We start from the raw sequence: 24,862 nt of genomic DNA, 5'->3' as shown, positions 1-24,862 counted from the left end.
AAGGGCCCTGCTCTGCGAAAGGCTGGTTCCCATGTCCTGGCAGGTCCAGAGCTCAAACTTCTCCCCTAAATCTGAGGATGGGGGCAAAGCACAAAAGCAACAGCCTCTGTGGACCTGGAGGAGCAGCGTGTGTGCCGTGCTAAGGAGCGCACTCTGTGGCTACCCCAGCTCAGGGAGCCCTGGCTAGGGAACAGCGTTGCCCCCCTGAAAATAAAAGGAAGAACAAAAAGCTGGTCAGGCTCCCTCAGATAAAAGGGACTGGGTGTTCAGCCAGAGCAGTCACTCAAAGGCCAAAGAAAAGGGCTGGCTGGTGGCTGGGTTAGTTTGATCATTTTCCTTTTTACCAGAGCCCTCAAGCTGGTCACTTTGAGGATCCACTGATCCCTGAGAACAGCTGTTAAGCCGAACATTCCCCCACTGATCTCTGACGTCTGCAAAGATGCATGAGACGTGCCCCATCGTGGTATATAAGGTTGGTAGCAATAGCTGTGCTCATAGGATTGTCTTCCTGCAAGATCAGAGTTACCTGACAGAGATGGAGGAGAAATCCAGATCTGGGCAGAATGGGATGTTCTTTCCACTTTATGCAAAAAAATTCTTTCCTGCCAGTGCTGGCTCCAAACCATGGTGGTGACCTGCAATATTGTGAGCCTGACACCTTGGCAGATGGAATCAAGAAATGTGCTGCCAGCAAATATGCCAAGTGGCTTGTGTTTACCAAGGTCTTCCCTGGAAAGGATGCCCTCGATTTCTCTTAGGGAACTGCGTCCTTTCCTCCCACCCCTCTGCACATTACTGGGCTCACACTAAATGCTGTCTATGAATACCTAGGTAGGGAGGGAAGGAAGAAAATTCACTGTAAGCCAGACTCCAGTACAGCCATAACACTCCAGTGATCAGACCAATGCCAGTGTGGGTTGCAAGCTCTCTCTTCCCCCCTCCAGAGCAGCAGCAAGACCAGGACACAAACAACAGAGTCTCAGTACTATCGTTTTCCAGCCTCTTAGGCCAGATCCTTTAGCACATAGAAGGTCAGCAGCAAATCCAAATGTTTTTACCTGAGGCTCCAAATTCTTAACCTTTGTTCCCTAAAGAGGCTGCAAACCAAACATATTAACAAAATCTCTATTTTCTTTCTTTCACTGGTGCAGACAAAACAATCCAGGAGCTCTTTGTACTTGAATATCTACATATTACATTGTACTTGTATATTTTTTTTTTCAGAAGGTATCCAACAAAGTTTACATGCAAGGTTTGAGTGGATTATATGTATTTAATGTGTAAATGTGGCTGAGTTGAAGATCTATTTAATTTTCTAGCTGTGGATGACATTCAGTACTGTAGAATGGGCAGCTGTCTGCACATTCGTGTGTGTGTGTTGGTTTGGGTCTTCTAGCTGTTATTGTTTTGTTTCAAGTTTACTCTCACTTTGGGAAGATTGTATCTAGTAACGTAACCCCAAAAGAATCTATTTATTCAGAACAAAATTGCACTAGGGAACATCAGAAGCACATAGTATACTGGGAGACAGCCATGCTCATGAGCTCCTATGAACACGTTGACTTTGAAGATGGTCACCATGATCTTTTTAATTGGGTTTCAGTAGCGATCTCTGCAATGGGTCAAAAGGGAAAAGCCCCTCCCTATTGCTGTAAAAGTTCCCTGGTGGATTTCTGTGAGACTGGACAATTGCAATACATATTCTTCTGGAATACTTGTCTTCTCTCTTTCTTTGCCATCATCTGGTTTAATGGAGGTGAATTTTTGTCCATTGCTGCTGTCCTTTGCAAAGCCCTTCCTCCCTTGAGGACGTAGGGGCCCTGGGCCCAGGAGGATTTCCAGAGTGCTGACTGTCTCTTGTTCAGGTCAGGAACTTGTAAACACCTAATCCTAAAGCAAAGTCTCCCCTGTGTTTGTCAGGCAACGAGACCTGGCTAGAGGTTTAATGCCAAAGCTAATCAGACTTTGCTTCAGCCCTGTGTTCTGGGGGTCTTGGAAAGGTGCTCTGTAAAAATCAGTCGGTGACTCCAAATGGCTCCATGCACTTGTGCAGCTGGGAATGCCCGTGCTGTGCTGTGACTCGGGATGGTCTGTGCCGTCTGCTCTCTAGCCTGGGGGAAACCTGGGTGAACTGAGTGGGAGGCACTGGCCAGCCCCAGCGCTAGGGTCAGATACGGAGCTGAGCCCTCCGCGGGCTGCCAGACGGTGCAGGGTTTGGCTCTGCCTTTGCCGTATTGTCAGTCTGACCTCACTTCATGGCGGCCACTTTCTAACAAAGCCAGTTGGGAAGGGGAGCTGGCCACAGCAGGGGCTTGCTCGGCAAGGAAATATCGTCCTGAGGACTGCATCCAGATGCCTGTAGGCCACTTCTGTCCCTGCATCTGCTCTGGGCAGAAAACCAGGTGTCCTGCCTGCCTCTGCAGAGTTATTCTGCAGAGAAGACCAGTGAGGAATTGGATACGGCCCTCAGTTTAAAGTTCAGTAATCTCTTAGGGCTGGGAGCAGCAGGGCAGGCAGAGGGCTTGCCCTCCCAAGCACACTGCTCTGTGCAAGACAGCAACCCACAGCAGCGGCTGCTGGAAGGTGCTAACACTTGGAAAGATGGCAGGTGTTTGTGCTGCAGCCAGAGGTGCTCAAGAAACTGAAAAACCAGGCAAGAGGTGGATGTGATGGCCATGGAAGCCCGGTGTATCTGTCCCCTGGTGAGCAGCTCTCCCAAGCTGCGATGTGTGATCACGTTGATCGGTGACAGTGACACAGGCATGCACAGGGCCACCAGTAGCAAGGTGTGAGATCCTGGTTTCGAAATGCTACAGAGACGTGACACAGCTTCTAAAGCAATTTTAGTCCTGCTCCCAGAGTGGCAACTTTCCTCCCCGGCTACATCTGGGCTAAATTTGTCACTCTTTCAAATGCTGCCCTTTCAACATGCAGGCTGCTCATTTCTCACGCTTCCAGCACGCCTTTGTGCGCAGCTGCCGTGGTCCGTTTGGCTCTTATTTCAGGTCCTGCACTCCATCTCTGTGTTCGTGCGTCTGTGCCTGACTTCTTGCCTTGTTCCTGCCGTACTTCTGGGGCAGAGTGTAGCTGCTTCCAGCCACTGCCCGGCGCAGAACATAGCGTTTCGGGATGAAATGTGAGCGTGCCCTTAGCAAACGGGCACCGTCAGGGGCTTGCACCAACAGAGAGCGGGGCTGTGGGTGTAAACAGGACCTGAGTGTCCCATCCCTGAATGCTGCTGTCCAGTTGACCACTATGGCCCGCTCCCTGCCGTTCCTTCACTGCTACCCTGTAGGAATTAAGGATTGTGATAACAAACTGCCACTGAAATAATGACACAGCCCCTGCCATACAAGCAGCTAAAGGAGTTTTACTTGCACCCTTTCCCAGCTGGGTTTAGCTCCCCTAGAAGCATGTCTTCCTGCTCTGCCTCTATCTGTCCCTACTTCAGAAGGTTGTACAGCTTTGCTAGGCTGGTATAATTAATGCAGAGCGATTTATGTGTGTGTACAAGCCCTAAAATGTTTTCAAACCAGCCCCCATAAGCATCAGATTGGTCAAGACCCACACCCAAGTGCCTCAGCACAGCCTGGTTTCCCTGTTCATTTGGTTTTGCTGGCCATTGGTTTTCCCCTGATGGTTTCCTATCCAGATGTTGACCTGGGCGGCTCCGTAGCCGATGGGAACAGGGCTGTGTTTGTGAGTTCTGTTCATGGACACCTGCCTTGTGACCATGAAAACCCCCACTCTCTTGCTTTTCCTCCAACACACTTCTCAGCAGATTCAGTATTTAAAAATAGAAAGTTTACTTAAAGTGGCACTAGACGTCTCAGTGCAGGTTGCATTAAAATGGAAACTGTAGTACCTGTAAACACACAAAATACCTCTCATTTCCTGAAAAACGTATTCATCCTTCACAGCCTGGCTGCAGCAGAAATATGGTCTGAACCAGGTCACCTACAAACTGCAGGCCCCGTGCTCCAGAGCTGCCAGCAAGCCTGTACACATCCTGCTGCTCAGCTTGGTCACAGGATAGCTGCATCTTTATTCACAGAGGCAGATGAAAGGCATGAGATGACACTAGCTGCCAACAATTCACTCTCTGACAAATGATCTCTCCAGCCCCCTAACTCCCCCCAAGTGCTAAGAGTCCTGAATCAGGTCCTCCCCCTTCTGAAACCATAGCTGGAAAACCAGAGCAGTTACCGAAACACCATGGGCTGCTGTATTTCTCTCTGCTTTCTGATTTCCAAGCCGCAATTTCAAACTTCTTTTGCTCAAAGAATAAACAGCAGAGAGATGTTTTTAAAAAAAGAAAGGGGAGCCTGTGACCTGCTCCTTTGGCTTCAGGAGTTTGGAGAAAAAGCCCCCGTAACTGAAGACACGGTGTAGCTGCAGCAGAGCAGCCCACCCGGCCAGCTCCCGCTCCTTCACTGTGTGTGGACTTGCCGATCTTTTTACTGTGTTTACGAAGACACTTGAGGTTTGGGAATTCCTTGGTGAGCATTTTGTATGAACGTGTCTCTTCCTGCCGGCTGCCTGTAAGTGGCTGCCTGAAACCACGGCTGAGGTTGGGGAAGGACCTGCTGGGCAAACCTGCTCCCTGTTCCTGCTCGGAAAACCCAGCGCCTCCCTTGCCGAGCCCTTAGTCCCCTGAGGAGCTGAGGATGTGCAGGATTTGCTCTAGTCTGTGATGAGCAACTCCCTCACTGCCCTGTGGGTGGGGGAATCCACCAAAATATGTCATGCTCTCACGACCAAAGCAACTGGCGTTTCTGTCCGTCCTAGATAAGAGGGAGGTCACTGCTCCCTCTGCTCTGCCCGCTGCCTCCCTGTGCTGGCACTCCCCGGTCTGGCACAGCACCACGAGCCCTCAGAAATCTCTCTGAATTGCGGGGAGAAGACAGTCATGACTCAGAAATGGCCTAGCAGAAATGCCCCCGGGCCGCTTTGCTCTGGTTTTATAACAGAGAGATGAAGCAAAAATAAGAGCGAAGGAGCTGCTCCGGCAAAACTGACTACTGCAGAAGAGGAGGGAGAGGCGCAGCCCTCTTCCAGGCCAGGACGCCGGCAGCCGGGTGGCACATGATGTATCAAGGCCAGATGAAATACGGAGGCAGTTCTTGAGGGTGCACCTGCCTGACTTTTTCATCTGCTTGGCAAGACAAGGTGTCAGATGTGGGAGCTACGTGCAAGGCAAAGAAGTGGGGTGGGATGGCACGGCTCCCACCTCCAGCGCTGACACTCTCTTTGATGAAGGGAAAACAGTCTCATGGCAGCGAGGATGCACGGAAAAGGTCGTTTCTATTGTGGTGGCTGCTGCTGTTGCAAAAGATGGTGAGCTCCCGGCTCCTCCCTCCAGGATGAGATACAGGCAAGATGACCTTGCCATGGAGGGAGAGGAGAGAGCTTAAAAGGTCAGAGAATAAACCAAGCATTACAATTGCAGGCAAGTCCAGGCTGGTTTCCTTGAAGGACACTAGAGACACTGCTGCTTGACTGAGCACAGTAGACACTCCCAGAGCTGATCTCCTGATACCAACAAGATCCTTCAATATTTCCTTTCGCTTCTGCAGTGGGCTGAAAATGTCTATCTTCTGAAATATTTATCTCATCCACTTCTTCCAGTAGAGATCAAAAGGAGTGTGAAATGCACCTATAACCTGATGGATCACCTGGCACCTTCGCTAACTTTTAGCAGGGGGAGGTGCCAAATCACGTTTACATCTCCAAGCCCAAGCTCTAAAGGATCAGACACCAATTATCACAGACAGGCAAAGGGCACTCGCTGGTAGAGGTGACAGGCACCTCGTGTTACCTACAGCACAACATGAGTACTGAACTCTGTTGGGAAGAAACTTAGCACGAGTTTTTGAACACTAGGATAGAGGCATTGAGAGAGTGAGAGTGGGAAAACAGGCTCTTGGTGCCACTGTGCCTTTCCCAGCTCGAGCAGGTCAGGGACAGCCAGGAGGCCGCTTGTCCCATCCCGAGTGCAGTGTTTTAGCTGCACGTGGCTCACCTATGGACTGGGACACTGGGAGTGCAGAGCATTACCTACCATTCCCGCTTCTTGCAACATCTAGGTCTGATTCCTTTCTGGATCGTATCTGGTATTACTACTTGCACTGAAAACACTCCTAAACTAGTTGTCTGCCCAGCAGCTTTCCTGCAGCCTCCCGTCAGTGCCATGCCTGCCCTGTGCAGTTCAGGAAAACTGACAGTAGTCTCTGGCTGTAGCCTGACTGTTCACAAGCAGCAGAACAAGTCGGCTTCCTGCAAAAACCACGCACAGAGCCTTCAAGCAATGGCGGCAGGAGAGGACACACGAGTCTCTTCCCAGCAGTGATTTAGCAGCTATACATTCACAGTGAAGTTCTCCAGCCCAGCCTCAACTGACTGAGCTTCCTCATTCCTCCCAAGGCGCCCAAGCAGTGAGCTGAACTGGCAGCACCCCCATTGCAGCAAACGTCTGCAGCTTTGGGTTGTGGGGAGTGGCTGAGAACAAAACCGCTTCCCCAGGGAAGATGGGGTCCCCCAAGCAAGGGCATTGCTTAGAAAAGATCCAGCTGACATGGGTACGTGCAGACTCCCCGCATCCCAGCACAGAGCCTTGCCCCATCCAAACCTCCCTGGAGGGGCTAATGTCATCAAAAGTGTCTTCAACATTATGGTTTCCAGCCAGAAACCCTCCCAGTTCCAGTGAGATCTTCAGGCCAACTTTGCAATCCCTGAGACATTGAGACAAACCAGAACAGCTTTCCCAACCATTTTGCCCAGTATTAAATTCAGTGACTTTTAGCACAATCATTTATTAACTACCAGCACTGCACCTGGGAGTACTGCACATGGCTGGCAGGGAAATTAACTGTTCCTGCACCTGCAAAGTGAAGGGAAACCATTATTTCCTCCAGATTTGTGTGACAAGGCTAGAAAACACAAAATCTGAAAAATTCAAACCAAGTAAGAAGTCAGCAGCGACCATTCAGGATTTAGCCACGTCCCTTACCCCGGGGACTTCACTCTGCTTGGGGACCTAGGGAGGAAGAGCCAGAGCCCCCTGAGACAGGAGCTGGCAGTCCCAGAGACCCCTTCCTTTCAGCAAACCTGTCTGCTGCCCTCCTCTGACCTTCTTCTGCTCTGCTCAGCTCCGTGTGACAGTCTCCCAGGAAAGCCCTGCATAATGAAATTGCCTGATTCCTCCAGCTGTTCCCCCATTACCCACCCGCCATGCCAAGGCTGCTGTATTTCCACCTGCCACTGAGAACGCGGAGAGCGCTTAATGGATTATGGCTGGATAAACAGTAAAACTGAGCATATGCGAACACTCAGCCTCCCCTGTGCCTGCCGTGCTCCTGCTCAGTGGAGGGAGCGAGGTCTGCTGGGCAAATCTTTCAGCGCCTGAGGCTGCAGTGCCAGGCGTTCCTGGATGCAACTCAGACTGGAGAGCTTGGCTGCATCGAGGGGGACTGGGGAGGGCAGAGGCGACAAGGATCGATGGACCGAACCCGGGAGCTGCTGCTGTGCATCGACTTGTGCTCTCTGATCTGTTCAGGGGGCCCCGGGAGGAGCTGGCTGGGGGGCTGGCAAGAGCAGGACTCTGCTCAAGTTCTGAGTGCTTTTGAGACAGGAGAGAGAGCAGGGCTCTCTGGATCAGGCTGTTAGCGACATGCGGCAGCCAAGATGTGTCTCAGAAGGGTAGGCATGGGGACTGAGCCAAAGAAGAGGAGAAGCAGCCCATCTCCCTGCATACTCTGTCCTCCAGGGCTCCTCAACCAGGACATCAACTCCTACATTTTTGTATCAACAGACACATAATGGATTGATTTTTCATTCTTTAAAACTCCGTACTCATTCAATAGTTTCACACACAAACAATGTAGACACAGGAATGTACACAAAAGTATTAAATGAGATAGATCTTTATTAGAAGCTTCCAGCATATTTTATCTGTTCTCCTCCTCCACAAAACTCCTCTTACTGGATATACAGCTACTATAGTGCATATAGAGCCTGTACATCTCTCTCTCTTGCTCTTTACTGCTACATACCTCACTGTACAATTGTACAGTGTGCTCTCTTATCAGCAATAATACATGGTCTTAAGAACAACCCCACACACATTAAAATTGCATGGCACTCTGCATTACAAGGAAAGAGCTAAACCTCTTCTCTCTCATTTCATAAGACAAACATTGCCACAAACTGTTCCTATAAAGCTCATAGGCAGATCCGCACAGGTATTCTGGGCACATTTCCCCCAGTACCTTTGTGGATCTGGTCCCTAAGTGCTTAACAAATCTCACATTCGTGCTGTTACCAGACTTGGGAGTGAAGAAGAACCCTCATGAATAATGCCCTTGAGTGATCAGGAAGGCACTAGAGACAGGGAAGAACCTGAACCACTTCCTTTTCATTTTTCACCCCACCTTCCATTCTGGGTCCCCTCCAGCCCTCTCCAGCCCCACAAGGTTACACACTCAGCCACGGCACCTCCTCACTCGACATCTCCTCCCAGCCAACCCTATGTCTCTAGGATGGGAGGCAGCAGAGTGACCAAGTCATATATCTAGACCCTTCATCAGGTGATCGTCAGAGCCAAACAGGTACACGTACCTTTTCCTCCTCTCCAACATGCTCCTGTCCTTGTCAGGGCTCTTTCCTGAGGCTTCCCTGAGCTGAGCCCCTTTCCCTGCTGCCCCTGCAGCCCCTTCCCGTCCTGCGCAGCCTCCTGCAGGGCCCTTCCCAGCTGCCCCTTCCCCTGGCTCTGGCTGCGTGACACCTGCCCGTCCTCTGCCTACGGGAGTGAGATGTGTCCTTGCAGTGGGTGCTCCTCACCCACAGGGAAAGACACCGCACCCGCGGCTCTGGCTCAGCAGGGCTGAGGTGGCTACATGCAACAGAAACCCTATCTCAGCCTCCTGAAGCATTAGACCAAGCCGTGACTTCTTGGAGTGAAATCCAAGAGGATGAGTCCTCCTGCAGTGAGCCAAACTGGTCATGGGAGACCTGGGCCTTGCCAAGTGAGTGGCCCCTCCATCCCCTTTTAGCTGCTGCCCAGCTAGCTGCGCGCAGCCGGCGCATGCTTAGCAAAGCACCATGTTTGGACAGAGACAGCTCTTCCCCAAAGCTCTCTCCTCTCTTCCTTCACAGATACCCCAACCCTTTCATAGGAACAAAGCACTTTCCTGGTTTCTTTTGCTCTCTCTTCCCTCCACTACCTCAGTGCCTTCCTTTGCCACCAGGTGACTTCAGCAGGGAGGATGGACAAGCAGCGCCCTGGAACAGACACTGTGACTACTCCTGGGAGATAGCACAAGTATGCAAGAAGTGTGCAAAGAAAGAACAGAGCCAGCCCACGCCGGGCTCCTCTTCTGTCCAGTACAGGTACAAACTGCCTACCGTATTTTAAAGGACTGTCACCGGAAGGATCCTGCTTCCTGTGACATCCTGTCCCGTTTAGGGATGGGTCCAAGAAGTCTTGGTGCTGGGATCCAGGCTTCTCACACTGCCCAAGAACAAAGTTCCCGGCCTCTGGCTCCACTGTCCTCGCCTGTCCTCGGGAAGCACCTCTGGTGTGCACTGAGCCTAGGTCCGGGGGCGTCCTTCTCTGACCTGCCTTCGGAAGTAGCGGATGGCAGAGAGCGTGCCAAAACTTGCCAGGAACACTGGAAAAGAGCCCAACACATTTCCAGAGTGAGTCTGGGTGCTTCTCCAAACCTGAAGATCTTTTTCCAAACTTGAAGATCACAAGCTGCTTGGCTCACTCTGGTCCATGGGACCTAGGGAGGTCGCTGCCCTCCCTTTCTCAGACCCCTCCTGCCTTTGCTCTTCATCCCCACCACACTGTGCTTGTTCCCAGTGCGTTCAGTCCTGAGCTGCCCACAGCCTGGCCGACCACATCTAGTCCTATATTTTGGGCACATGGATCACACCACCATTTCACAAGAAACGTCTGTTTTTAAGGGAAACACAACATAGACTTCACGCGTGCGGTAGAGATGGGTGGGGGTTATATATACAGGTTCATGTGAAGATCTAAATGGGTCTAATCTCGGATGAGAAGGCCACAGTAGGAAATCTCACCAGGGCTTCAGGACAGTCCCTTCATTTTCTACTTCTGTTTGGACCAGGAAGAAAAATATCATTTTGTGGGTTATCTGTGGGTACTCTGATCCCAGCCAAAAGCAGAAAATACCCAAAACCGGGAATCAGAAAATGCAGAGATACAAAAAATAACTAATGGAGATTATACACAGAATCGAGCTCTTCTCTGTACTGTTGGCTAATGTTTTTAGCTTGGCTTATAAGAGAGGTCAAATTCCCCTGATCTGTTCCCAAGCAAAACTGGGAACCCAAGCCATGCCTTTGGACTTCCCAGTTTAAATTCAGACTTGATTTTGATTTACGTGTTAGAGCCTGGGACATAGACAGGGAAATTAAATTTGTTAGAACCTAAAATGCCAAAAGAGAATTGCTAGTTCAGGATGTCAAACTGTCTCTCGCCTCCCCTCCTCGCCGGGGTGCTTACTGCACACTGGGTTATGCAATCCTGAGGGCATGAGGCCCATGTCCCTCCCGCTTTTCACACCCTCTCTGAGGCCACATCTACCATCTAATACTAAGAAGGCAAGGAGGAGCAGGCCAAAAGCTCCTTGTGATGATTGCACTGAGCAACTTTAGCTAATGAGCTATTCTCAGCCCGGGGTGTCAGCTTCCTGTGTGACCTTAGTGGGGAACATTCCTCCCCTGGACAAGCAGCAGGAAGCCCTGGCCCCGGCATCTCGCCCCGTGGCGGGGGCTCTCCGGTGCCCATGGGCTGGACACCGCGCTCAGCTGCTGCAGCCAGGGCAGGGCTGCTGCACTCGCTGTCCCACGCCCTGCTCATCCAGCGACCCGCACCCCTTGTGCCACAGCTCAGCTAATTCGTGTTGCCTGAGCTTCCTCTCTCCCCACCAGTTATTCAAATGCTGTGGTTGGAGAGGAGAGGAACTGACAGAGCTCCGTTTACTTGCAGGACTCAGTGCACCAGGATAATACTTCAGCTGAGCTGTATTTAGAAAAAAGATTATACCTTTACAGCACATTAGAAAAATATGTGCATTTGTTCCAGCTGAGATGAAGGAGTATAAAACTGCATACTCGAGGTCCCGAATCAGCTTCTAGCCAGCGGGGATCCTAAAGAAGCCTCTCTTCCCCTGACACACTGGTACTGGTCCCTGTCAGAAGCTGGATGGAGTGGGGCCAAATCTAGGAATACAGACTTGTCCTACGGCTCAGTTCAAGTCAGCAGTCATTTTGTGTGGGGAAAGGACAATGTAAGTGAGTAGGAATCAAGACTGCCATTTCTATAGGAGAGAGAAGGTATTAGAAAGTAACAGAACACTTTGGAAAAGCAGGAAAATGACTGCATTTTCCCACAGGCAGTGTTAGGTGTGTTAGCATCCCTGCCTTTCCCCGCGCCATGTCTTCCACGAGGTCCTTCCCACCCCTCTCCCACCAGTACGTACCAGTCTTCCAGGCATCCGGAGCCTGCAGGTCGGAGGTCTTCACTGCCCAGGATGCAAAGGCACAGAAGACGAGGCACATGTCTTTGTGGGTCAGCGCCAGCGGAGCCTGGGGCCTCCCTGTGAGAAGAAAAGCACAAGGCTTGGGGTTTTATGATGCCTCCTCTGCCACAGCAGGCTCCAGTCCCTATGGGGCAGTGAGTCCCTTGCACTCCCAGAGAAATACATCTTTGTCACACGTTTTCCCTCCCAGAAGACCTTTTTTCACCATTTGTCAAGTCAAACATGTCTATTTAGGACTCAGGTATGTTTCCGAAGGAGAGGGGCACATTTTTCACCCCTCTCAGTTTTACACTTTGTTAAGAGCCCGAGGCAAATATTTGTGAATGCTCTCCATGGCCCTGAGAGGCACAGCCAGCAGACACGCTGCCTCCAGGACCTCTGCCTGCCTTACCACCTCCCTGCATATCTTCCCAGCGCACCCCTGTGTGGTGGCTGGAAGCAGGTCTGGGGAGTAGATTTAGGAGAGAGCAATTCCTGGGGTGTCTGCCGATGCACTGGGGCTGCAGGGAGGTCCCTCTGGGCGAGGTCCCTCTGGGCAAGGTCCCCTTCCCGCAAGACAATGCCCCAAGACGCACGCAGCTCTAGTACAACACATATGCCCCCGAGAAGCACCAATGTGCAGCATCTCTCCGCTCATCATCCCACCTCACTCCCGCCGCCTGCTAGGTCCAGGGAGGGAGACAGCCCTGAGTGCTCTGCATTTCTTTCTCTGCTGGAGTCCCAGTCTGGCACAACTTGAAGACATGTTGCAAGAGTAGGTTATTTTTGCTCCTGTGTTTATTTGACCAGGCTTTTAATTAAAGCTGGTTTATTAATTAGCTACGACCATGGCAAAGGGGTTTTTCTCTGTGCAAACAGACTGGAAACTCTATTTTGAGGGACCCTTTGGGATGACTCATTCATTGTTTGGTTTTAATATTAACTATGAGGCACTGTGGCTGTAAGCATCATATAAGCTTTAAGATAAATATACTGGCTGTCCTAGTGGGTCAGACTTGCTCTCCCTTTATTCCTGTTTCTCTTACCTGCCTCCAGTAACAGTCAATGTTCAGGTAACCTCTGAGGTCTCTGGAGGGTGTTTTTCAAATTAGCGTGTGTTTTAAAGTCCCCCTCACCTCTTTCAGCTGGAAGCCTTGGACATGTTCACTCTGTGCGCATGTTTCCCCCCACCAATATTAGATCGATTAGCAGCCCAGCCTTAACAGGACAGCAGCTCAGCAGCCATTGCCTTATCTCAGGGGCATGAGTTCTTTGGTACAGAAGGATTTTGCTGATCTGCCTCCCATTCCCCCCTCAGAAATACAGGTATGTGGTTCTGCAGGCAGTTGGATGGCACTGGGGTGAGGGACTCCTATCTCTACCAGACCTTGCAATAACACCAGCCATGTTTAATGCAGCTATCCACTTCAGTAAGTTTTCCTTGGCCAGAGTGCAAAAGAATAGATTAGATCCACAGTAAGTTATATCCATTCAGGGGGGACAACTGAATCAGCTAGGACAGGGACTTCAAGCCAGACTGAGTTTCAGCCTGTTGCATGCATGCTGTCATGACCACCTCTGCGCCAGGGCTGGAGTTGGCGGGGAGCAAAGCAAGTTATGCACAGAATATACCCAGATTCCTTGTCCATGCCTCCTGCAGCACTGGGAGCCAGCCTGCGGGGCCTAGCCAGCAGCACTCACTTGGCATAGGGAAAGCGTGAGCATCACAAGAGAGAGCCAATGCAACACAGCATGTCATGGTGGTGGCTTTAGCCACGCTCCCCCTGCTAAAGCCCAGGGCTGCTATGTGGCAAGGTTAACATGCCACGAGTGTGATTTCAGGCCAGTTACACCTAGCAGAGCCCACCAAAATGCTCCCATCTGTAAGGTGGCCTTAATGCCGCTGCGGCTGGAGTGGAGATGGCTGCAGCAGGGCCAGAGCTGGCTGCCAGGCTTCCCAAGGCGCGGTGGGAGCAGGGCAGACCACACAAGGCAGAGGCACATCTCTACGCGCCGCGGCGAGCCGGGGCTGTGGGGCAGCGGGCAGGGGGTAACAGTGCTTTACCTGTCAGTGCAAGGGCCATGTCCAAACTTTCTGGCCGCGCCTGGCCTCTTCCCAGTGGAGCCAGCGGGACGAGAGGGAGCTTCGCTCCAGATCCTCTCCGCACAAGAGCCTGGGAGGCTGGGGCTTGGCCTCTGACGAGATGCATTGGCCTTTGCAGGAGGGACTTCAAAGCCCCCACAGCTTTCTTCACCTCCGAGGTTGGAGTGATTGAGAAAATCCCTCTCCAGCCTGCCCCGTTTCCAGGCCCATCTGGAAAGAAGTGTTCATACACCTCAGGGACCGAGATAACCAGGGAGTCTTTGACTGGAGCCAAGCTGGGATCCTCGTTTTGCGGCTGAGCATGGTCCAAGCTGCTGAACTTCTTTCGCTTCCTGTCTTTACCCTTGACTTTTTTCCTGTTTCCTTCTGGTTCATTGAAAAAATATTCATACAGTTCAGGCAAGGATATTTCCCTTTCCAAGGGTGTTTTCTCCCCCTCCATTGAGTTCCCCATGCCTTCTTCTTCCTCTTGGGAGTCACAGAACAAATAGTCGTACATCTCGGGCCAAGTCACATCCAGGGTGTCTGCCCTTGCAGAGGCCCCGGCTGCAAAGCAAGGAGGGCCCAGCTCCCTGGGGGTCTCAGCTGCACGCTCCCCATGAGCTCCCTCAGCAGCATCCCCTCCAGAAGCCGCCACGCTCTTGGGATGGAGAGGCTTCCCCGGTGCCTCCTGGCATGCCTCTCCCAGAGGAGCCGCGGCTCCACTGGCAGGGACCACCGGCACATTGTCACGTACGCCCAAGCCACCAGCCTGCCCTGGCTTTGAATGCTTGGTGGCCTTCGCCTTCCCCAGGGGCTGTGCCCCCGGCTCCTTCACCTTCTGCTTCAGGGCAGTGCTCACAGCTGGATCGCCCTCATCCGTGCCAGGGCCGGGCACCAGCCGTTTGCTCTCCCCTGCCTCCTCGCTCCCCAGCTTCACAGGAGCTGGCTTGGCTGCCTTCTCCTTCCCTTTGCTCTTTCGTGAGAACAGTGGCGAACTTAAAGGTGCCTTCATGGGTACGCCAGTCCCCTGTGCCACAGCCCCCACAGGCTCCCTGTCCCCCTGGGCTGCCTCGGCAGCACTGGCTCCACGTTGCTTGCGGCTCTTTCTCAGCTGTCCTGGCACCTTGGGCCTCACAACGTCTGGGGAGCCAGACGGGGAGCTCGGCTCGGCGCCCGCTCTCTCCCCACTTGCCTCCTCCCGTGCCGGGCAGCCGGGTGCTCTGGGCGCAGTCTCCAGGGCTGGGCTCAGGGGCTGGTCACACGGGGGTGCCCGTAGCCTCGGCTCCAAGCGGGAAGCGCTGCTAGGACTTTTCCTTGCCGAATCCTCTCGGGAGGCAGCCAGTGCCAGCGAGCTGCCCTGCACCGGAGCCCCCGGCTGTGCCGCCACAGGGCTGCCACGGGGCTGTTCCCCTCCTGCGTCCCCTCTCTGTTCAGGGGCACTTGTTCCAGCTGGGTGGCTGGGAGGCTCCATGGCCTGACTGCTGCTGGCTGCTCCTTTCTCCGATGCTGATGCCAACTGTGGTGCTGCTGCTTCACATGCTGTGTCCTGCCCTGGGCTGCTCTCGGCTGTGCCGCCAGCCGGGCTGGCAAGGGCGGCTGCGGGGGGACAGGGGGGCTGCCTCCCCTGCGTGCTGGGCATTGGAGCGGACGAAGGGCAGCCGGGCTTGTCGCTCTCGCACAGAAACCTGGTGACCGAGCCCAGGTCCGCTTCGTCCTCGCTGCCCGAGAGAAGCTCCGGCAGGGCAAGGTGCCCACCGGCAGGCCAGCGCAGGGAGGCGTCTCCGGGCACCCCACGTGGGGCAAAGCTTCCCGTGCCAGGCCCTGGCCTGCTGCCCACCCTCGCTGCGATCTGCCCGTTTGTGCTGGTGTGGCAGTCCCTCCCCGGCGTGCCGTCCCCTTGTTCAATGTCACTGAGACACTGCTCCTCGGCCGTGGCCAGGGCAGCCGGTGCTAGGTTGCATTCCTCCGACGCCAAGAAGAACTCAGCCCAGTCCCTGTCGTTCAGCTGGATGCTGTACTCGAAGTTATCCATGCCTGCAGCAGCAAAGCAAGGGGAGGGGGCCGGAGAGATCAGGACATGAGGAGGGGGCACCAGCATCAGCAGACATAGCCGAGCTGTATGCCCCTCACCCTTTCCCCCCAGGTTCCTGCCCTGCTTCCCTGCCATCCGCATTCACTCATCCTCACTCGTTTCCAGCTGAAATCAGTGGGAGGCAAGGGCAGCTCCTGGCAGACTCAGCAGGACAGGTATCGCTGTGCTGGACCATAACCCAGCCAGCAGTGAGAGAGACCACTACTACCCCCCTCAGGTCCCTTCTGCCTCTGCTCCCCGAGCACAGCAACACAGAGGGTTTGGGATTCTCTCCACAGCAGCACAGCAGCATTGTACCTCACGTACCCCTTTCCTACTCCTTTTGCCTACAACCCATTTTAAAAAGTGGGGGATTTCCGCTCTTGAGCATTCCTGCTGCCACGGCATCATGCAAGAAGTTAACATGAAGCACAGTCCAAACAAGGACATCTCAGCAAGCCATGGCAACCCCTTCCATACCCGTGGCTCTGGGTAGGGAGATGCAACAGAGCCCAAACCAGCAGGGGGGATCCAGAGGCAGGAGAAGAAGCAGAGAGATCACAAAGCTGCATCTTACCTGTACCACAATCTGAGCCGGTGATGGAGCCATTCAAAGAGCCACGCAGGAAAATCCTCCCAGCACAACATGATGCTGTACCCTTGATGGGGGCAGAGAGCTCGGCTCCAGCACAGATCCATTCAGAAGCTAAAAATACACACACCCCCCTCCCTCCCCAGTGTGTCACTTGAGATCCGAGTGTGATGGGTTCAGAGAGGGCAGGCCCATATATAGAAGCTGGTGGGGAAGATGTGAGGGTGCCAGCCAATGTGTTTCTGTCCCAGAGCCTCTGGGGTATCTGGGACCCCTCCTGATGCCCACTGCTCGCTTCTGCCCTCTGCCTGGGGTTGCTCCGTGGGATGGCCAGCAGAGAAGGGGCCCAGGCCACAGAGCTCACAGCCTTTAGTATGAGGCGGAGCATGACATCTGGATGGCAGCGACTGTTCTTTTTTCAACATACCCACCTCTCTGCCTCAGTCCGTAGGTTACCCATTTCTAGGGTGACAAAAACATGCCTCAGGAGCATTGTTTGCCTATTGATAGCACTCCTAGGGCACTTATTGCCAACCTACTGCAGATTTACATCAAAAGATCACAGCTAGTGTCATGGTCTTGTGACAAACCTTGCATGGTGTGTGGCAGCCGTTCCACGCCACCCAGGAACATCTGGTGTGGGTGGCAGAGGGAGCCTTGGGTTGGAGACTTAGGGTGAGCCTGGCACTAGGGAGTTACAGGGGAAGCGACCGGCTGAGGGTGGCCTGGCAGGTCAGCAACCAGGGCCAGAAATAGCCCTCAGCTCCTGCGAGTCCCAGAGCCTGCCTCCCACTGCATGCCCTCCCCTGTCCCGGGGGCCAGAAATAGATGCCCTGAAGTAGCTGCCTGCAGCGCAGTGCCCGTGAGCGTGAGCCCAAGCCCAGCTCCAGCCCCTGCTGCCCCGAGGGCGGCCAGCGCTGCCCCGAGGCTCTGACCACCCCTTGGGTCCCCGGGCTGCTGTAGACCCCAAACTGGAGATGGCCAGCCTTTTAGGTGGTGCGGGAGCTGAGAGGGACCCACGTGCTCTGCAACCACCTCGGCGGTCCTCGGTGGGGCTCGGGTGCCAGCCCTGCCACACTGTGCGCTCCAGGGAGCCGGGGACCAGCACCCAGCTCCTGCCCCACAGGCCAGAGGGCAGCCGGGCCCCTTACCCTGCCCTGCCAGCACCCACCATCCTGCGGGAAGGAAGCTCCCCGTCGTGGCTGCCTTCACGCACTGCACTGCCAGGGAGCGAGCCAGAAGCGCGCAGCCCATCGGCAGCCAGAGCTGAAGTGCGCTGCCCCACGCTGCCGGGTAAATATTGACCAGGACACGCTTCCTTTCTCCGTGCTCCGGGCTGACGCAAGCAGGGAGCTTGTCGAGCCGAGAAAATATGGAAGGAAAGAGGTCTGCTGTCTTCCCATCCTATCTCATTTCTGATCTGGCTACACCCTTCTCCCTCTCCCCCTCACACGCGCTCACAGACGCAGAAGGGAAACCAACTGGCTTCCTTTTCTTGGCTGCAGTCGACTTCCTTCCCTTTGAGTCCGGCAGCCAGGGTTAGTCAGAGAAACCTTTAAACTCTGCCTTGCAAACCGCAGCAGAGAACATAAAAGAGACAGAGGCAGCGAGACGGAACTGGAAGCCAGCAGCGGGCTGGCGTCCCATGTTATCAGTGTCACATTTAAAACCAGTGCTGGAGCAGCCACACACCAAACCCAACAGGAACTGCACACACCCCACCACACGTTCCACCCTGGCCTCAGAGACACAAACAAGTCTCGGCACAGGAGACATCCAAGTATTTATTTAGCTGTCCAGGGTAAAGCCCACACACCGTCCTTGGGGAAATTACGCATCTGCTAGCACTTCCCTGCCTTCCTCCGGGGGGCCATAAAAGCGCAGCGTGGACTTCAAGGGCAAGGCACGCTGCCCCGAGCCACGCAGGCTGCAGAAGGGGCATTATGCCGTCTGCGAAGGACATCCAGCCGTTGCAGCCCGGACAGACCGTCTCCGATTACCTTCTGGCATGTGGTACGTGACCCTGTGCCTCTCTGGGATACCTGGCTCCAGCTCTCCAGAGCCATCTCCAGAGGAGCTGATGCCAGTCGCTGGGATGCTGCAGGGCTGCTCCAGCACCTCCGGACCAACGTGACCGGCGGACGCCACCTGCCGAGCCGTGGGCAGGCGGGCACAGGCGTCCCCACCACCTCCCAGCACCTCCAGTATTGACGCTTTGGTATTAAGGACATTATATAAATAACTAATGTCAACGTGTAATTAGAGAAGGGCCTGAAATAAGGCAGCAGATGAGGCCCCTCTCTGCCTGACAACACAGGACACAGCGTGGGAGAAAGAGCCAGAATCAAGGGCATGGAAAAGGGAGCTAGGCAAGAAAACCGGAGTGCCATGGAGGGGCACTTCCTTTGGCTTAAAGACCCCTTCTGTGGCTTCAGGCTCCACATTCGTTACTCCCAGTGTAAAGGGACTTCAACAGACTGGCAGGGGGGAAAGGAGCTATCAGAGCTATATAGACTAATACTCTAAGATAAGCGATTTCCTATCCAGGAAAGTCCATTTGGGAAAATTCTACCTTCACAGAGCTTTTAAAATCAGCACTAAAATGTCACGAGTATGGGGGTTTTGGCTGAATCCACTGCCGAGACAACGCAGACAATGCAGAGAAATGTGGGTCTGATTACAAACACGTCCTCCCTGCCCTGATCTAGACCCATCACATGCTGTGTGTTAGGGGAGGAAGAGAGTGATGAGTTTGCAGGAAAAGCAATGGAAAAAAAAAACATAATGGGAAGAGAAATATGTCCACAGCTTCAGGAGCAAGACTACATTGGCCCTTGCTGCTTCCCACTGCCCGGGACAGACAGCTCCATTTGTGGCCATTTTCTCATGCCTTCTTCCGCTTTGGCTTGATGATCATCCTTCAACCTTGGTCACTGATATAGTGTGGCCTTGTCTGCCCATCTCTGGCTGATCCCTGGACTCTGGTCTTCTGCTCTCACAGCACCAGCCTTTCCATCTTGTCATCTCCCCCCGACCTGATTCATTTCTCCCCTTCCATAAATTCCTGCGGGGTTCAAACTGCCATATAGATAGCTCAGCCCTTCGTGTCCAGCAGTAGGGAATGTTGAGCTGCTCAGGTGCAGCTTCGACCTTGCACTGCTAACAGCCATGAGACCTCCCTTGTGACGGGGAGAGAGCAAACAGGGAATTCAGATCTACCCCAGAGAAAGCCTGGAAGTAAGTTACTCCATGCTGAGGAAGGGGTTAAGTCTGCATTGAAACTCAGAGTGCAATGAAGCTCTAACCACTAGTCTGGTTTTGCTGGTTTGGGGGCAGGTGAGCGGCTAGGAATGATCACCCCCAAACCGTAAGAGGTCTGCATTGTTTTTGCCTAAACCCTTTAACTGTTTTGGGGTTTTTTTTTGCCTGAAACTAACTCCCCAGGCTCTCTTAAAATTCAGGCCCATGCTTCCCGAGCAGCGAGCAGCGGGCTCACTCAAAGGTCAGCCTTAACTGACTTGAAACTCAGCCCGCACTTGCCTGAAACTCTGCCAAGCTCTTCCAAAAGGCTTGTATCCTGGCCTCAGTTTCGGGTTGCTAATCCAAGTCTCACTGGGTTTCAGGTTTCCGTGCAAACTTTGGCTTTGCTCTACACAAGAATAGCCCCAGGCCACATCCACTCTGCTGGCTGGACCCTTTCTGCCCGGGGCAGGGGTGGCAGCAGGCAGCCACCTCTGATGCCAAGAAAGAGGAGGCAGAGCAAACAGGGCACACGGCTGCCTCAGAGGCACAGGACACAGATGGGCCCAATATCCATAACCCTGGACTCACCGTCCCTGAGGGGCAGGTTCTGCAACTCCCCAGCTTTGTCTCTCTCCAGGCGCTGCCAGCCAGAACAGCCAAGGGGCGGCGGGGCCACCATCCCCTGCCCCAGCGCGGTGCACAGCCAGAGAACCCAGCAGGATGAGCTACAGCCATAGGAGCCGCAGGAGCAGTTGCTAGCTGTCAGAGGCCAGGCAAGACCTGAACTGGCATGAAGCTTAGCAGTGCAAAGTTAGCCCACTGCATTGTTTTAATCTGAAGTATAGCCCAGTAATACCAGACTAGTGCATGGTCTGCTGTGGCTGTAGTGCTTCTGGCTGGGGACCAGCAGCCGTAAGGCCAGGTGACCCCTGTCATGTCACAGCCATCCCGCTTTTCACGTTGCTCACTGATGTGAGACAAACCAAGCACGCCAAGCTCTCTGCCAGTCATACCCAGACGGATAGAGCTATTCTATTTTTTTTACAAGTCCTGAAAAGAGGCTGCTGGGCTGAAGTTCCAGCTCACAGGAATCAGAGCTTCACCACTGAATCCAACAGGATCAGTATTTTACCTGTGGAACTCATTTTTCCTGCCATTTCCACTAGATGTCACTTACAGCCAGAAAGTTAGCAGTTTCCCTAGATTTTTAACTTCCTCCTGATGCACAGGTCTATGTTAATCCTAAAAAGGGGTCTTAGATGTCCAGGACATTAGGACTGTAATGGTATCAGAGCAGTCAGGATTGCGGGCTGTAAGGGAGGGGTGTACGGGAAGCTAACAACTCCTGAGCATCCCGTCCAGCTGGTGTGGTGCCTCTAGGGGAAAGGAAAAAGCCGCGTTCCATAAGGCTGGAAGAGCAGGGTCTTTGCTAACACTGACTTGTGCATGTTGGGAGTCTCTACAGCAAGGCTGTCTTGCTTTGTGCTGCAACATTAGACGTTCAGTGATCCACGCAGGTAGGTCACCAGCTGCCACGTGTGGGTGTCCAAATCTCCGAGCCAGCAGGCAGCTCTATCTCCACAGTCACCAACCCGTCCTAAGCGCTTTGGGGTAAGGCCCGTTCTGCCTTTGCACATCGTTGCACACAAGAGGTGCCTGGCCCTGAGCGGGGGCACGGAGGTGCTGCTGCAATGCGAGGCAGCAATACCAGTAGTCTCCCGACCCTGGGGTCACAGCACGGCCCAGGGCCAGGGCCGCTTCAAGCCCTCCGGACACATTGGCATCTCCATCCTAGTTCCAAAGCAGCTGCCTCCCTCACCCCGCAAGGCTGGCACCACACCGAAGAGCTGGCTTTCCGTCAGGGCTCTTCTTCATATGCAAAATGGAGGGGTGCAGGCAGCCCAGGGCATTGCTGAGCCACCCCTTACACCTACCCCACCCGCAGCAGGACCTGCCTCCCCTCCCCACAGCCCGGTTTCCTTCACAGTCCCACCGGCAGGCTGAGCTGGGGGGCAGCTCCTCTCCTGGCCCTCCCAGGAGGCTGCTGGGGGCTCAAGGGCAGGAGCAAAGGCCCCTCTGTGTGCGCTCCCCCTCCTGCTCCTGCTGCCCCTGCCCCAGCACGCTCCACCTCCGCTCCCTCGGCTGCTGGGGAGGTAGCACTGAAAGGAGCGAGGGCTGCCCGAGCTCAGCGTGGGAGCAAGTGAGATTGCACCTCTTGCTTCTGGGATCAGGCTCTCTGCAAGACAGATGCCATTGTATCAGCTACTTTCAGCTTGCTGCTAAATGTTTAACCAGCTATTTTATCTGTGCTTAGCAAAAAAATGGCATTTTGGGCAATCCCAGCTGGGAATGAGGACGTCCTCAGACCCATGTGGTAAAGGCATAAAGCAAAACTCACAGGAGCATGAGCTGGTGTCTTAGGCCACCGCTTTGGTGTTCTTTTTCTCCTGCACCCAGCATCGTGCCATGAGGGAGAGAGGCTGCTTTGGGCTGCAACAGTGGAGGGGAAGGCAGTGCTGGCCAGCACGCTGACCCTGGCCCTTGGGAGCAAGAGCAAGCTCCAGGATGAGACACGGAAAGAGAGAAGGACCTGAGACTTTCTCGCAGAGCGTCAACTTGGCGAAGCTCTCCCCTCCCCGTTCTGGCTGTGGGCCTGGAAAGGGCAACGGTAGCTGGACCTGCAGCCACAGCTCCGTTTTCTGTCCAAGTCACTGATTAATTATGTTTTGGGTTGATAGGGCCTCCCCTCCCACCCCAGCCCCAAATGCAAGCTGTTCCACATCTGCAGGACTCTGTCAGTCCTCAAGGTCCCCGAGTTCTTCACCCCTGCCGCTGCCCACCCCCTTCCAAACAGATCCTATTCCCAGCTGAACAGGGCATCGCGGTTGTGTTATTCTAACTCCCAGCGTATCGGCCACTCCACTGATCTCAGCCCACCCACTGTCAGCAGCTTCAAAGCGCAAAGGAGAGGTCAGGTTGCAAGCACAACAGACAGCGGTAGCTCCTTGCGCACGGCTGCTCTGCTCACCCTCTCTCCCGAGGGTGGGAGAGTCCCGGAGCAAAGGCTCCAGCTCCAGGGGAGGCTGCCTTGTGCAGCACTCCAGTCTGGCTTGAATTAAATCAGCCTTGGAGAGCCGATGACATTAACCCTCTGAAGGCCGAGGCTGTAAAATGGGAATCCCAAAACACTTGTTTGTTATGGAGAGCTGCGCTCCCCTCTGCCCACGGAAAGTGCTTTCAAAGCACCCACAGACATGCCGGCACTGCTTACTGCAGCAAGGGATAGTAAAACTTGTGCCAGCTGTTGAGGAGTGAGCTGTGCCAACAAGCAGCACTGCGGAGCACAGCACTGTGCAGACTGATCCCCAAAGCCTGAGGAGTCCAAATGCCACTGTCAAAAAAGCTAAAGCTCTCTGCACGTTGAAGGCTCCCAAGGACCTGACTACATCGTTCACCTGCTTTTGAAATACGCTGCCTTCGGTCACCTGTGAATTAAAAGCTCCAATCGTCTGAATAGCTCTTTCCAGGGAGTTAATTTGTTTCCACATTTTGAATACAAAAGCCCCACAGAGAATCATGGCCAGGAGAATAACAACCAGTGGTCCTTATCTCCTCAGGTTGAAGGTTATTACAGAGGTTTCTGAGACAAAATTAGGATTAGAGCTGGGCCAGTACCACAACAATTCTTCATTATCCATTCGAGTGTGTCGTGGTTTAACCCCAGCCAGCAACTAAGCACCACGCAGCCGCTTGCTCACTCCTCCCCCCTCCCAGTGGGATGGGGAGGAGAATCAAAAAAAAGTAAAACTCATGGGTTGAGATAAGAACAGTTTAATAAATAAAGTAAAATAAAAATACTAACAATAATAATAATAAAAATCTAATAATAATAATAATACTAGTAATGAAAAGGAATATGAAAAAGAAAAAGGAAAAAAAAGAAATAAAACCCAAGAAAAAAAACAGTGATGCACAATGCAATTGCTCACCACCCGCTGACCGATGCCCAAGCAGCGATCCGCCCCTCCTGGCCCACTCCCCCCAGTTTATATACTGGGCATGATGTTCTATGGTATGGAATATCCCTTTGGCTAGTTCGGGTCAGCTGTCCTGGCCGTGCTCCCTCCCAGCTTCTTGCACACCTGCTTGCTGGCAGAGCATGGGAAACTGAAAAATCCTTAACTTAGGATAAGCGCTACTTAGCAACAACTAAAACATCAGTGTGTTATCAACATTATTCTCACACTAAATCCAAAACACAGCACTGTACCAGCTACTAAAAAGAAAATTAACTCTATCCGAGCCGAAACCAGGACAGAGTGCCTAAGGCAGTGTGTGTGCTTGGAGGCCTCCCAGCAGCCGGGGTAGAGCAGCAAGTGTAAGCCCTGAGTTGGGACAAAAGAAGGAGCCTTATTTACATCCCAGTAACACCTAGAGCTCCTGCTTGCCTGCGACGGGGGCTGATTCTGCTGGAGGAGCCCAGCGCAAGGGAGAAAAGCTGTGCGGGACATGGAAAGAACAGTCAAACATGAGGTGACAGGAGATGCAGAAGCTCAGGGCTGGGACGTGATGTTCCAGTGATCGCTGGTGTCCCAGTTTCGGTGGCAAAATCAGAAATCAGAGCCTGGCTGGCTCTGGGGGCCCATACGCTGCTCTTGCCCACTAGAGTGGGACGGCTCAGCTGGCCTTCACAAGTCCTGATCTTAGCTGTAGGATGCCTTTGTAGTCCTGCGGTCAGGGAACAGAAACATCTGGGCATGATTCCTCTGCCCTATCTGCGAAGCATAAACAGTGATTAGGGACAGTTATTTGGGACCATTTAATTGTGCTGTGCACATGCAAGCGAGCATGTCCAAACACAGTACCATCTTATGGAGAAGACAGGTCTTCCCGTGGCTCTCACCTTCACTTGCTCCCTGCTTGTGACTGTTCAAACACAAGTCAGGTCAGTGCTGGCCACCCTAACATGTTCTTACTCCCCTCAACCGGGTCTGGGAGCTCCCACACACACGTGCAGCTTCAGCTGGATGAGTGCTGCCTTCATGAACGCAGAGCAGCTTCCTTACAGCAGGCTTCTCTGCCCTTGCTCCTGCACTCATCTCCAGTTGCACCACCCCGTGTTCAGAGCTCCGTATTTTGCAGCACAAAGACCACCGCCCCGAAGCACACACATACTGTACACAGTTTGCTGGCTGTGGATCAATCTGCCTCCGAGCAGAACCAAACAAACCCACCTCCCTCTATCAGGCTATTGTCTTTTGAGGAAATGTTATTGTTCCAGTCTTTGAAATAATGCTTCAGCAAACCCCTTCCACAGCAGC

At 53.4% G+C, this 24,862-nt stretch overlaps 1 protein-coding gene across 1 annotated transcript; it reads right to left on the bottom strand.

Moving 5' to 3' along the window:
* Positions 1-9,588: 9,588 nt before the first annotated feature.
* Positions 9,589-15,667, bottom strand: PERM1 (PPARGC1 and ESRR induced regulator, muscle 1). Its single transcript, XM_050909632.1, has 3 exons — positions 13,615-15,667; positions 11,511-11,627; positions 9,589-9,668 (listed from the first exon to the last, which is right to left on the bottom strand). The coding sequence occupies exons 1-3, from the start codon at positions 15,665-15,667 to the stop codon at positions 9,589-9,591; spliced, it is 2,250 nt and encodes a 749-aa protein (XP_050765589.1).
* Positions 15,668-24,862: the final 9,195 nt, after the last annotated feature.

Source organism: Gymnogyps californianus, chromosome 21, assembly GCF_018139145.2.
Source record: "Gymnogyps californianus isolate 813 chromosome 21, ASM1813914v2, whole genome shotgun sequence".
NCBI lineage: Eukaryota > Metazoa > Chordata > Aves > Accipitriformes > Cathartidae > Gymnogyps > Gymnogyps californianus.
The sequence above is the reverse complement of the archived record's forward strand: the minus strand, read 5'-3'. Positions and strand labels throughout refer to the sequence as shown.